The sequence below is a fragment of the Platalea leucorodia genome (genome assembly GCF_965183815.1).
Source record: "Platalea leucorodia genome assembly, chromosome: 1".
NCBI classification, from domain to species: domain Eukaryota; kingdom Metazoa; phylum Chordata; class Aves; order Pelecaniformes; family Threskiornithidae; genus Platalea; species Platalea leucorodia.
In genome coordinates, this window is record NC_138823.1 from 66,036,223 (window position 1) to 66,049,270 (window position 13,048).

General features: G+C 41.6%; 1 protein-coding gene across 2 annotated transcripts; it reads left to right on the forward strand.

Moving 5' to 3' along the window:
• Nucleotides 1-4,161: 4,161 nt before the first annotated feature.
• On the forward strand, nucleotides 4,162-10,394 carry GMNN (geminin DNA replication inhibitor). Of its 2 annotated transcripts, XM_082322156.1 has the most exons (7): nucleotides 4,162-4,235; nucleotides 4,800-4,863; nucleotides 6,687-6,785; nucleotides 7,166-7,304; nucleotides 7,993-8,075; nucleotides 8,150-8,260; nucleotides 9,872-10,394. In XM_082322156.1, exons 2-7 carry the CDS (start codon nucleotides 4,807-4,809, stop codon nucleotides 10,073-10,075), a joined length of 693 nt encoding a protein of 230 aa, XP_082178282.1. In that variant the 5' UTR covers nucleotides 4,162-4,235; nucleotides 4,800-4,806; the 3' UTR covers nucleotides 10,076-10,394. The 2 variants fall into 2 exon arrangements, with proteins under 2 accessions (XP_082178282.1, XP_082178281.1); XM_082322155.1 differs by lacking the exon at nucleotides 4,162-4,235 and having other exon boundaries at nucleotides 4,744-4,863.
• Nucleotides 10,395-13,048: the final 2,654 nt, after the last annotated feature.

Consider the following 13,048-nt stretch of genomic DNA (forward strand, 5'->3'; position numbering starts at 1 on the left):
ATGAACCTAGGGAAAAAGAAGACAAATGATGAACTTCTTGTCGGTAACACCCGAAACGCCCCTCTGTACAACGCAATACCCCAGAAACACGACGCGGAGGGAGGGGAAGCGTTAGGCAGCGCGATGCCACGCTGCCACCTAGTGTCACCCGGCGGATGGCGGGGAGCCGGTGATGGCCCTGCGGTAAATGGTCTTTTTACTGGACAGAAGGGCCAAGAGAACAGCAGCAAGGGACCCCGAGAGCCACTGTTCACTGATTCCCAGATCCCAAACCCAGCCTCGGGGCTTCTCTTCCCGGGAAGGAATGATATTTACGGTATTCGTAATGATATTGACTTAATAATGTCATATACAAAATACCGCCGTAATTTACCTGCACTTAATGTAGCAGGTAGAAATAAAGAGTCCTTAAGCACCCCAGAGCTAGATAATTATCTGTGGATTACAGTGAAGGCCATGACAAAAGGCACGATGTGGCTGTCAAGTAGAAATACCGTTTTGCCAGTACTGGATTCAGATAGCCAAGTCCAAACTCCCTCTGTCTAATGATGAGGACGTTTCCACACGCAGGAGTCCAAGCAAGACTGGACCCCAGGGTCATTGGAGACCAGGTGGTGCCTTCCCACCTATTCCCACGTTCCCAGGCCCATGAAGTCCTCCAAGAAGCTTTTTTCCTGTTGTCATCTCCTGTAAAAACTGATAACATTTATCAATAGCAATGGAGTATAAAAGCTCTAAAAAGGACATATTCTCTACTGCCATGAATAATCTAACAAATTGGCTGAGCTCTGTGGGAAACCTCGGCGTGTTTGCTTAGGCTCACTTGAAGCGCAAATACTCATTCATGACAGACAGTTTTATTTTTTATGAAACAAACAAGCTGAAGTACATTATATTGCACTCCGTCTGAAGACATAGATTCTGCGAGTAGTGGGTTGACAGATTTTTACATGTAAAAAGGCCATAACCCCTATTTAAATTTAACCTTCAGCCACAAAAATGGGAATTAATACAATAAAGTAACCTGAAACCTTTTTGTGAGATTTTTATATAATTATACTGGTTTCCCACAGTTAAAGACTATGAGTAAGCTTCTGATAATAAGCTCTTAGTGTTCTTGCTGACGTGGTGAAGGGATTCTTTACAAACCTTTCAAACTGAAGAAACTGAACTGAAGGAAAACTCTGAGACATGGTGGTTCATAACAGGACATGTTCTTCAGCTGGATAAATTGAAGGAGTGGCACCTTTGTAATAAACCTCCGGATCATATGCCTCCAGCAAGGAACAAATTAAAAGGAAAACCAAACAGAACTGTCACATCAGAACCATCTCCCATTACCTCAGGCCCTTTCCAATTATAAACATTTCCAAAAGCAGTTGTTCCACTTCTGAACTGTAAGTCTACCTGAAAACTTTTTAGAAATTAAAACTGAATTTTAAAAAGGTAATTTTTGAGAAGGTTTTACTTGAAAACATGAATATTACAAAAAATTGTACCACAACCATAAAATACACACATTGCCTTTTATGTCTATAAATCTATGCATGCATATAATTTAAATGTTTTGTATAATGTATTTTTATATTGCATATTTCTATTGCTATATAACAATACATAAAACATAAAAATAGGAATGTTCTGATATTGTGTTTATGTACACATTATCTGTATCCAGGCTTTTCTGAAAGGAGATTTAATGCTGTAAGATTTATGTGTATGTTTCATCAGAGTTTAGCATATCTGCTAGTGTTTTGGAATATGGAAATTTCAACTTTTCTTCTAGAATCAACAAGAAGTAAATTAACTTAAAAGCATGAATACTTTTTTTTTACTACTGTAACAGAACAACAGTAATTTAGATAGACATTTCTGTCCATGTTGTTTTTATTTTCTTGATAGAAAACGAAGCTTACTGATGTGACAGCTTGCTGATGACACTATATTATTTGAAATAATAGAAACAGATCTGAATCTGAATTCTCTCAGTGCCAGGAGGCACACAAGGCGCGAACATCGTTCTTCCACTTCGATCGGTCTGCGGCTGCGTGCTCAGGACGTGACCGATCCAGTTCCATCTCCTTCTCCTCACTTCGTTAATCGGACGCTGAGCTTCCCGAACGCTTTGACCCATCGTCGTCATGTTGCCATTACTGGCGATCCCCGCTTCACCCTGTTTTGATGCTCGTCGTTTCTGCAACTTTTTATTTTTTTTTCCAGGAGGAGGTAGTTGGCCTCCTGCCCACCCCCATGACTTGGAGGGCCAGTGGTTTTTCTGTCAGGGTGGCCTTCCCTTAGGCTGCGTTAGTTCGCGGCACCTTCTTCAATTTTATCCGTTGCACCCTCCAGAGAGGGATCCCCTATCCACCACCCAGGGGACGCGCCTTCTAGCCGTGCAGCCCCAGCCGAAGGTAATAGAAACAGAGCTGACTGAAAAACTGCAGAAGGGCAGTATAGAGTTGAGTAACTGGTGAATACAGCAGTCAATGAAATTCAATGTAGATAAACGTAAAAGAACATACATAGGAAAAAAATCTTAATTTCACATATCAAGTAACAGACTTTGAACTGACCATCATTCAAGAGTAAGATCTCAGAGTTATAACAGACATATCCACAGAAAATGTCAGCCCAATGTTCAGCAGTGGTTAAAAAGGCAAATTGAATGGCATACAGTTCACAAAAGAGCAGAAAGATGGAACAGCTTTCATGTAAGGGATGGCTAAGTAGACCTGGAAGAAAGAACTGGACGGGAATGTGTGTCACAGTGGCTGAGGACCAATTGTTTGCTGCTTTTCCAGTACAAGGACTGGAGACATCAAATGAAGCTATAGGAATCAGGTTAAAAAGAAAAAAAAAAAAAAAAGAAAAAAGAGGGGGTTCTTCAGAAAATGGCTATTTAAGCTCTATAAGTACTTGCCAAAGGATGTTGAGGACAATAAAAGTTTAAATGGGTCAGTGGGAGACTGAACAAGTTTATGCAAGAGAGATCAGCTTTATTTCCTTATCCTTGTTTAAAGATTTCCTAATTCATCATTTCTTAGGTCCTGCCTTTCTTTCTTTCATTGGACCATGACATTCGCCTTAAGACACTCTCATAAGTGCCACACAGTTTATTTCCAAACAGAAGACTGACAGAGTGGCATGCTAAATAAATACTTCTCTCTGCAATTATCCTGTTTTCTAATAGCTCCATCATATTGCCTGGAAAAAAATGTTGATAGCTGCTCTAAGCTAGCTATGAGACCTTGATTGCAAGGAGTGTGTCCTTAACTCTACAAACATGTACTCACAAGTCAGCAGAAGATACTATTAGCATAAATAAAGATAAATGTGCAAATATTTGCAAGAACATAATTGTAAAGCGGCCTCTAACAAACCTAACAGCATACCTTATGCATAATTAATAGAGAGTTGTAGTATGTATCATATGTTCAATTTATTGTTGTGTATCAGTTGTTGTGGCTTAACCATGTTAATTTTCTTCCCCAGTTTTGCAGATTGTACTGTATTTAGATGGGAGTGATGACAATAAAGCCGATACGTGATTTAAATTTGTTTTGGTACAATGTATTTATAAAATACAACAAATAATGGGAGTGGGAAAGCAGTAGAGAGACCTTGTGTTTAGTTTCAAGCTACAGGGAGATTTTGAATATGGCACCAGTAAACTAGCGTCGTATCTAAACGTCAATGAACGACACGTTGTAATGGCCAAGAAGAGCCCCAGGCAATGCTTGCGGGCTCCATTTCCTACAGCTTCGGTTCGGGTGGCGCCGGCTGAGGGGCGGACTGCGCCGCAGGGACCCGCGACCGCCCCCCGCGAGGCACCGGCAGGGCCAGGGTGTGCGGTTCACAGCTGGGGCGTCTCGTACCCCAGGGCTGTACTCCTCTCACCTTCCTCGAGATGCAAGGCTCTCCCCGGACCACCCGCAGAGGCACTCGCCCAGCCGTGCCCTACCTCCTGCGGGTCCCTCAGGGTCCCTCAGGCCCCCTCAGGCCCCCTCGGCCCCCTCAGGCCCCCGTCCTCCCGCCAGCGGCGCGCGGGGCGTGGCTCCGCCGGCGGGATGGGGGAGCGCGGCTTGCGATTGGCTCGGACAGCGGCCGGCGGGACACGTGACTCTGCCCCCGCCCTCCGCGCTCCTTATAGCCGCACGGCGGGCGGCGGCGGCTGGTGGGGTCTGTGTCCGGAGGGGGACCGTGCCGGGAGGGGAGCCGTGCGGGGGCGGCTGCCGGTGAGCGGGGCTGGGGGGCGGGCGGTGGCGGTGGGTTTAGGGGAGGGGGATGCGCTCCGTCTCGCTTGAGCCGTTGGGGGCGCGCGGGCCGCACGCTTTCATGGCCGGGTTTGGGTCTTGGCGGGTTCCTGCCTCGCTTCCCCATTGGCCGCGGCGGCGAGCGAGGAGGGGCGCGGCTGGCGGGAGCCGGAGGGTGCCGCCCCCCCCCCGCCATCTTGGGTGCGGGTCTGTGGCACCCCACCGCCACCACCGCCGCCGCTGTCCCCGTGGAAAGGCGCGACGGGGCGGTGCTCCCCGGCGGGCTGGGGCGGCAGCTCGGGTGTCAGCGGCGCGGGGGCTCCGCTCAGGGCTGCGCGTCTCTGGCGCGCTCGTATCTCGGGGGGGAACCCGTAACTCGGGGGGGGGGGCTGGGCTCTAGGGGAGCCTGCTGGCCACGCGGCTCGTGAGTGAGGTTTTAGTGCTGCCGTAAAAGTTGATAAACTGAAGTCGTAATAGTCCGTAACTGGTGTCCCTGAACTTCAGTAGCAGGCAGATGTTATTCATTTTTACTTTTTTTTTTTGCAGTGATCCTATGAATCCCAAAATGAAACAGAAACCGAATGTGGAAAAATCATCAGGATCTTTGCAGGTATAGGCTTTAAAGTCTGGAAGCTAGAATATGGCAGCAGATAAGGGGCAGAAAATAGAAGATGAAATATATCAAGAGTATATCAGAGACAGAATTTGCTTTGTTCTGAGGCTTGTGCTCAGTTCTCTGGGAAATGGTCCTTCTGCCTGACACAAGTTTTATATCCACTGACAGAATACAAAGGGATCTGTTGCAATGTGCTTCCACCTGGCTTATGTCCTGTTGGCTTGAGTAACCTCCTGGCAGGCAGTGTGGCTTGGGAACAGTCTGTCCTGCTTGGGCATATGTGCTTATGAATACTTTCATTGCTCAGCAAGTCCTTTTTACTTTGACACTGAGCTTGCTGTCTTTCCATGTGCCTTTTTTAGGTGCTGGCTACCTGCCTTAGTTCAGATACTGAATCAGTCTGTCTGCTAAGGGGTTGTAGAGTAGGTTCTGTAGTCTGTCCTTTATAGGGATGAACTTACTAAAAGTTAAATCTGTCTTGAACACTACAGTTAAAGCATGCTCAAGTCATGTAGGCAGTTCTGTTTCTCAAGTCACCCTCATGAACCATAGTTGCCTTGGAATTGGTGGAAATGCTTAAAGGATTTAAGTTTTCAAGAGGTGACTGGTAAGAAGTTACTAAGGTTTATACCTATTCCAGTCTTGTTACAAGACTCTCTTGTTAAACCTTTTAATGTAGGCCCTAACTGGAATTGTACAAACACCATAAAAAATAGAGGCTAGTAGCCTCTATCATGAGGGACAGAGTGATTGTAATAAAAACTTCTGGTATTAATGAAAATTGCTAATTGATAAGTCTGACTTGTACCCTAGAGTCACTACAGGAGAAGATTACTGTGTGTATAAATTCCTCAGTGTGGCTTTTTGCACTTTCAGTGGGTTAACTCAAGTATTAGTCAATAAGTTCTTGGCAGAGTAAACTTACCTCTAACCTTCAATAGCAGCAAGCGGTGTCTGACACACGGTGTGATTCTTGTTCCCACAGTAGTTAGTGTTTGTCCTTTAGTTCAACAGTAGGATAATTGGTGGCAGAAACTACCGTGGGAAAGGCGAACTCTTCATACGAAGAAGTACAGTGTGAATCGGTAACTTTCTCACGCTGGTGTGGCATTGTATTTTGGCTATTCTTGCTTGGTTGTCTGCCATTGTTTGCTATCCCATGGTGGCACTGTAACCAGCCCAATCAGAAAGCTTTAATGCAGGAAATAGGTATTTACGCATGACAGGAGAGGTGATAAACATACTGTTTATGCAAAACAATAGCCTGTCTGGATTGAAGCAAGGAAGCTTTGGATCCATTTTAATGGATAATCAAGCAACACATATCTTTAAATGAATACCACTTGAGGGTGTGTTCACAGGTAACAAAAAAAAGGTACTACCTGAAATAATGTGACTTTACCACATAAACTTGCAATTGCAGTCACTTTTGTCTCTGTCCCCCAAAGTCTAATACTGCTGTTGTCAAATACAACTTTGAGAGCTTCAGCTAAGCTTTAGATGTGTCACTGCACTGTAACTGGCCTTGAAATCTAGTCAGAATATTTCTGCCATAAGACCCGTTCAAGTTCCTTTATGAAGGGTAAGCGTTTTCTAAGAGGCAGGGTCTGAGCATGGCTTCATATGATTAAGATCCATCTCTGTTACAAATAACTAGATCCTCTTCTTTACACAAGCCTTAACATAGACTAAAGTATCATCTTTTTGTCTTGGAAAAAATGAACCATGGGTTACCTTAATGGAAGCATGACAAATTCCTAAGTTTCAGTTTATGTAGAGAAGAGTGGCAACTGTCTGAAGTCAATTTGTCTTTTTAGAAGTACCTCACGGACACCACATGTAGTGTTGCCCCAAGACGGACTCTTAAAATGATTCAGCCTTCAGCAACAGGTTGCCTGGTTGGCAGGCGTAATGAGGTATGAATTAAAAGATAACCTGTGGATTTGTATTTATTTCTACTCATAGTGAAATGCTTTTGAGCTTTTAACTGAAAACTAATATATTTGAAAAAACACATAATCTGCTAAGTAGTGTGACACAACTTAAGCTTACTATTTCGGTAATAAACAATATTAAAACCTAGTAATTTCCAAGTACTTCAGGAAAACGTTCAAGATTTTTCTTTTGTTAAACATATGGGGATCAAGGAAGATGTCTGTAAACTAGAAGTATAATGTGGAGAAAGCAAGGCTTGTAAAGACTTTTTTGCAGTCATGAGTGAGCAGACGTACAAGTTTGTATTTTTAAAAAAGCTGAAATGTTGCTCTGAAGTTAAACCTGCCTGTGTTTTATGCAGAAGAAATCTTTGGTCAAAAGGAAACTCTGGAATAACAAGATCACCTCAAAGGCTTGTAAAGCTGAGGTGTCTGTGGACAAGGAGCAAGAAAATGAGAATATGAATGATGTCATTCAAGCTGTAGATCTCATGATAAAAGGTATGTGGTAATTCCTGAAATGTTTTCTTGTGCTTAAAATGCTGTGCTCCCATTGGAATATAACTTGAAACATGGTTTGTCAGTTAGATAATGGCTTTGTGCTTTTTTGTAATCACTGGCAGGAATTAATGATGCTTATCCTCTGTAGTATAGTAAATACAGGATAGATACCTAAGAATGAGTTTATGGTAACCAGTAGCTCAGAACCATTGTGTGCAGCAGTGTTAAGAAGTCCTGTAGTTTGCTACTTTGGCTTGGCTATGAGCTTTCAAGTGGCTAATAATTAAGCTGAAATGAAACCCTCTTTTGGCATAGCGTGCTCTGTGTGCAGTTTCTCAGAACCATTAAGCCCAATATGAACAGTGACTTGGGAATAATACTTCTGTCTTCCATAAAGTATACATTAAGACTGACATTTGCAAATGTGACCATCTTGCCTAAAGCATGGCAGCAGACTTTGCAGCTTCTTGAAGACTCTGCCTGTATAGCCATTAATGCAGTGTAGGATCTCTGTTTTCTGTAAGCTTATGTCTCTAGTTGTAAATTTACAACTAATCTCTGGGACAACAATATATGGAGTGAGTTCTTATTTTCACAGTGTGTAGAGCACTTGTATACAAGTTGGATATCTTAAGGTGATCTCAAGAATTCAGTCTAAGCACAGACTTACTGTAGCTTCTTGCTTCAGGAAGTCCTTCATCTCAATATTGGAAAGAAGTGGCTGAAGAAAGGAGGAAGGCTCTGTATGAAGTGCTTCAAGAAAATGAAAAGGTAGCTAGTGAAAGATAACTTCTTTACCACTGACTGTTGTCTTCCTGTTATAACATTTTGTTGTTTGAACTCAGTTGCACAAAGAAATCGAACAGAAGGATGGTGAAATTGCCCGCCTAAAAGAAGAAAATGAAGAGCTAATGTCCCTTGCTGAGCATGTGCATTATATGACCAGCATGATTGAGGTACTTAAAGGAATTTTCAGTTAATATTGTAGAATGAAAAAGTGAGAAACCAGTGAAGATACTTTTAATGAATTATGACTTCTGTTTTGTGTGCTCACAAAACTCTTCATTTTAAATTACTGTCTGACCTGTTTCCTGCAGGATTGCTCTAATCCAGAGGCATAAAGCCCCTTCTAGGGGATGAGTTTTTCCACCTTAGAACCCACAGGAGTAATGAGAAAGTGCTAAGAGTGATGTTTTCTTAAGGAGAGATTCAACCTATTGTCTTAACAGAACAGGCTTTGCATGTTAGATGGTGACAAGGGAAGGAAGGGTTCATTTTCACTTTTCTGAGGTGACTTACATTCAAGTGCTTAATAGGTTGTGTGAGGCTGCAGGCTAAATGAAGTGTTTGTACTAGCTGTGTCCTTTGAGGAACTAAACTTGGAACAGGGACACACAAAGTGGAGCAGTGAGAGGGAGAAAGGAGAACCAATGCCCTTTAAAGTCAAGGTTTCACTGAGGAATTGCCAGTTTTGTGGCCCAGAAGGGGCTAATGGCCAAAGTCATAAACTCTCGTAAACTTGTACATTTCAAAACAGCTTCCTCTGAGAAGTCCGTGCGGACAGGTAGTTGTGTCACTGGTTCCATGACTCCTCTACCAGGAGTAGATTGTGACAGCCTCTGAAGCTGTGATAAATATATAGCCATGGAACCTTGATACTAAAGTTATCAGCTATGTTTTTGTAGGGATTGAGCTTTCAACTAGGATATGAAGCTGGGTGCCTGGCAAATACTTTGATTCTCTGATTACACTGGGGAAGTGGAAACAAAATGGAAGATTATTGCAAACAACTTGATTAATCAAGAAGCAAACTTGGTCAAGTTAATTTTCACTTAGTGCAGTTATTTAGATCAGTCTTGCAAGACTCCACTAATTTGCTACACTTGAATTTTTTTTCATATTCAGGGAGTGTTGCCTGTTAGTGACAAACCCACAGGCAGAAATTAAATGATTTAAGGACTTAAAGAACTAATGTAGTTGGAAACTGCAGTTCCTCAACAGTTCAGTTCACTTATTAGTTGTAAGCTGCTCACTTCTGAGGCTTTAACGAGCCTTAAGTGATACATCAAACAATAAGAAGCCTCAAAAGCAGCCTCTAACAGTCCTGTTCTTCCTTAGATCAGGTTAGATGAGGAACTTTTAGTCTGATCATCGAGTGCTAGAAACTGCTGGGTCTTCTAGTTCATCTAGACTTAATGTAGCTTCATTATCTCTGACTAAAAATTATGAACTTAATCTGTTGTATAGTAATTTTTCTAAAATTAAACCTATATAGTACTATAGTAATATTTAAATTGGGGAGCTGTTTCCCATATTTCAGGTTGCCTAAGATAAAACCTGTCCTACTGAAGAACCTAAGTAGGACTTAATGAAGCAGATGTGGTCTGTGAGTTAGGTAGCAATTTGAGTTGAACTCAAGTGTCTAAGATTGCTGTGACTGAGGAATGTTTTAATTATATCAACAATCTCCAAATGAAGATAATTAGTTTGCTTAATATGCACAGTCTTATTCCATTGGCTATTAAGTAGCAAAAGTATGAAGTTCACTGTCTTCTGTTTCTTTGTAGAGGCTAACTGGGCAAGCACCTGACAATCTTGAGACACTGGAGAGTCTAGCTCTAGAGGAATCCAAACAAGAAAATGAAGAGCTTAGCTGTGGAGATGATGCAGACAGCCCTTCTGAAGAAGGGCCATCACAAGTATCATGTGACTTAAGGGAGAATATATCAGATCTCGCTTCACAGGAAGCAAATCATTTGCAGCTGGAATGACATCCTTTAAATAGGCTTATGTATGTGGCTTTTAATTGCAGACTTCCTCTTGAAAGGATATACTGAAACTTCTCAGGTATAGAAACTCTTGTGGAAGCATGACAGATGTTTTTTAACTGGAATTATGTAGCAGTGGGAGTATCTGGATACTGCGTAGAAAACTTACTACAGGCTGCACTTAGTTGCTTGTATAAAATGCAAATACTGTGTATTTCACTGTTGTGTAAATATCTTACCAGTTGGTCTGACATGATACATGAAAGTTGATAAATAAATCTTTGCCTTACCAAAACAGCCTCTTATTTGAGTGGGGAATGGCTGCTTCTAGGTCTAAGTCAGTTGTGACTACTGTGAATGGAAGCTTTCAAGTTTTTTAGGGAGTGCCTGGGCAGTTTTTAACTCGTTAGGCTTGCAGAATTCTGGAGAACAGAGTGGTTTTGGTGGATAAGGAAAGTGAAAATAACTTGTGTGCTCTTGGTGAGACTTCAGAGAGTCAAGAATGGGTAATAAGAGTCAAAATCTAAAGTTCAGTTAGATTTATGCTTCTCGGGTTTTTTAAATAACTGCCTTTGTCTTTTAAGGGAGCTTTTTCCAAGATGTATAGATGAGAGCTTAAGTAAGTAGGAGGTATTAGACAATCTCTTTCAGAAATACATTTATTAGCTTATAAAGAAAAGGTGGAGTGTTCTTGCTCTTAATAGCAACTGTACTGAAAATTAGATGGAGACAAAGCAGCCTACACTTCAGAGCTGTTCTGAAAGGAAATGTCTGTTTTCAAAGTACTGCTTTGGTATTTACCAAGAGATGAGGCACCTTTTTACCAAGATAGTAATGTTCTGGAGGGTTTACAGGAATAAAAAGCACTCTTAAGACTTTGAGCACCTTATCTGGCATCCATATGGGGGGGTGGGGAGAAATGCTTGCAGTTGAAAGCACTGAGGTAGAAGGGGGAGAGTAAGCTGAATACAGGTTTTCCAGTCCTGAGTGAACTCAGCAGTTGTCCTGTAAGTAAAGAGGTCTTCCCAGGATAGGCTTTAAAAGATGGTGGCCATTGCAATATCTTGTGAAGAGCTTAAAGTTGAGTGGCTTTCAGGAGGCAGGGGGATTCTGGTTTATGGATCTATTGGGCCTTGCCAAAATGAGTGCTTCAGGGTACGTGTGAACGCATCTGTGGAGCTATCAGACTGGCGCCTTTAGATTCCTTCCATATCTTATTCTCTCCCTGGGGGTGTCAGTAAGTTAACAGATGTTTCACAACTGAAATCAGTTGTGACATTTGGGGAATGTCAGAGCTACTGTAGGAAGTAATATTCCTTCTGGCTTGAATCTGGTAACCACAAGGCGAGGCATTGTATTTCCTGGGAACTTTGTAAACAAAAGACTACACCTTCCAATTTGTGTTCCAGAGGGTGTTGAGACATAATCCTTTCCATCACAGTGCAGAAATGGTGACAAAGGTGTGTCCTTTAACTTGCACTGATGCTGTGTTTAAGAAAAAACAAATGACTGGATGCTGGATAACTGCTTTGTAGAGTAACCTTGGCTTTCTATTCAAAAGAAATAGGTAGTATTGTCAAGTGACTTAAACCTCTCCTATCTCAGATTCTAAGCAATTTTCATATCACAGTAGTTCTTCAACAATAGTAAACAAGGAAACACATAAAATTTAACTTGTTATAATAGCCTTCATGCAGTGCAACTTAGTTTTAAGTTATTCATAGTTAACGGTCATTCCTCAAAGGTGGCTTTATTTTTAACGTCAGGAGTATTTTGCGTTTGTAGAGACTGTAGCAGGGAAGAAAGCACTGTTGCGTAATTAGCTGGCCAGGCAGACCAATCCAACTGAGATGGCAAGTGCGACTTCTTTTCCACCATTTCACCTCCTGCTCTGTGAACTGCTGTAATACAGGTGCTGCTGTTAGAACAAAACTGCCAGAAAGTAACAAATCCAGAATTTGCATGCATTATCTGCATCTGACTCTTCCTTATTTTCATCAAGATGGTCAAGAAGAATGCTTATTAAATTTAAATCTTGTGCTTTTTCTTGATTGATTTTATTTAAGCAACAAAGACAAGACAGTCCCTTGAGTAGCTGGATGCTTGCTTCTGTTGAAACGGATTGTGTACAGAATAAATCATGCAAGTTCTTCATTCCAGCTGATGGACCTATTGCAGCATTTGGCCCACCTGTAATAGAACTTTTTATATGAAAAAGACATGGGCCACTTAATAATGCATACACTTGCACCAGAAGTCTTCAAACCAAGGCTACTATGGTTTTATTAATTCTAATTCATTAGCAGAGAGAATAGTTTGCTGTATAAACTCTTGAAAAAACACGCTGCCGGAGAAGACTGGGTATGAGAGCTGAATTGTAGCATAGGAATAAAAACCATATACATGCTCTGTCACAGATGTGTTGGACCTTGGTCAAACAATCTCCCTATGCCTATTATGAGAAATATTAATGTATGAAAGTGTTGTCCAAAGTTTTATGACGCAGCGTTAATTGCTGTTTAAAAATGTTCTAAAGGGGTCAAGTTTCATTTATTGTCCTGAAAATTCCTGAGTACTTTTTAAAACATGGATGCAGTAGAACTATCTTAATAGTAAGCATAGGAACTTTGTATGCATGTGTGAATGGCTTGTCAAATATGTAGAAATTAGAGAGCTGTGTAATTAGTTTTTACAACCATCTGACCTTTCTATTTTTGTTCAAGTGTGTAGGGAAACTCTTAGTTACCAGTGAAACATAGCTATGTAACAGCTGAAAATCAACATCACTAAAGACAAATTTCATATCCAGCTAAATTACAGAGAACATTCTGTCTAGAAGAGTAAAATTATCAGCTCTGGAACCTAACTGCAGAATGTGATTTTTTTTTTTTTTTTTTCTTCTTTCCAAGAAGTCATAAATGCTGCTGTGCACCAACTTGACCACCATGCTGACTCCTTTTCATTGCAGAGGCCATG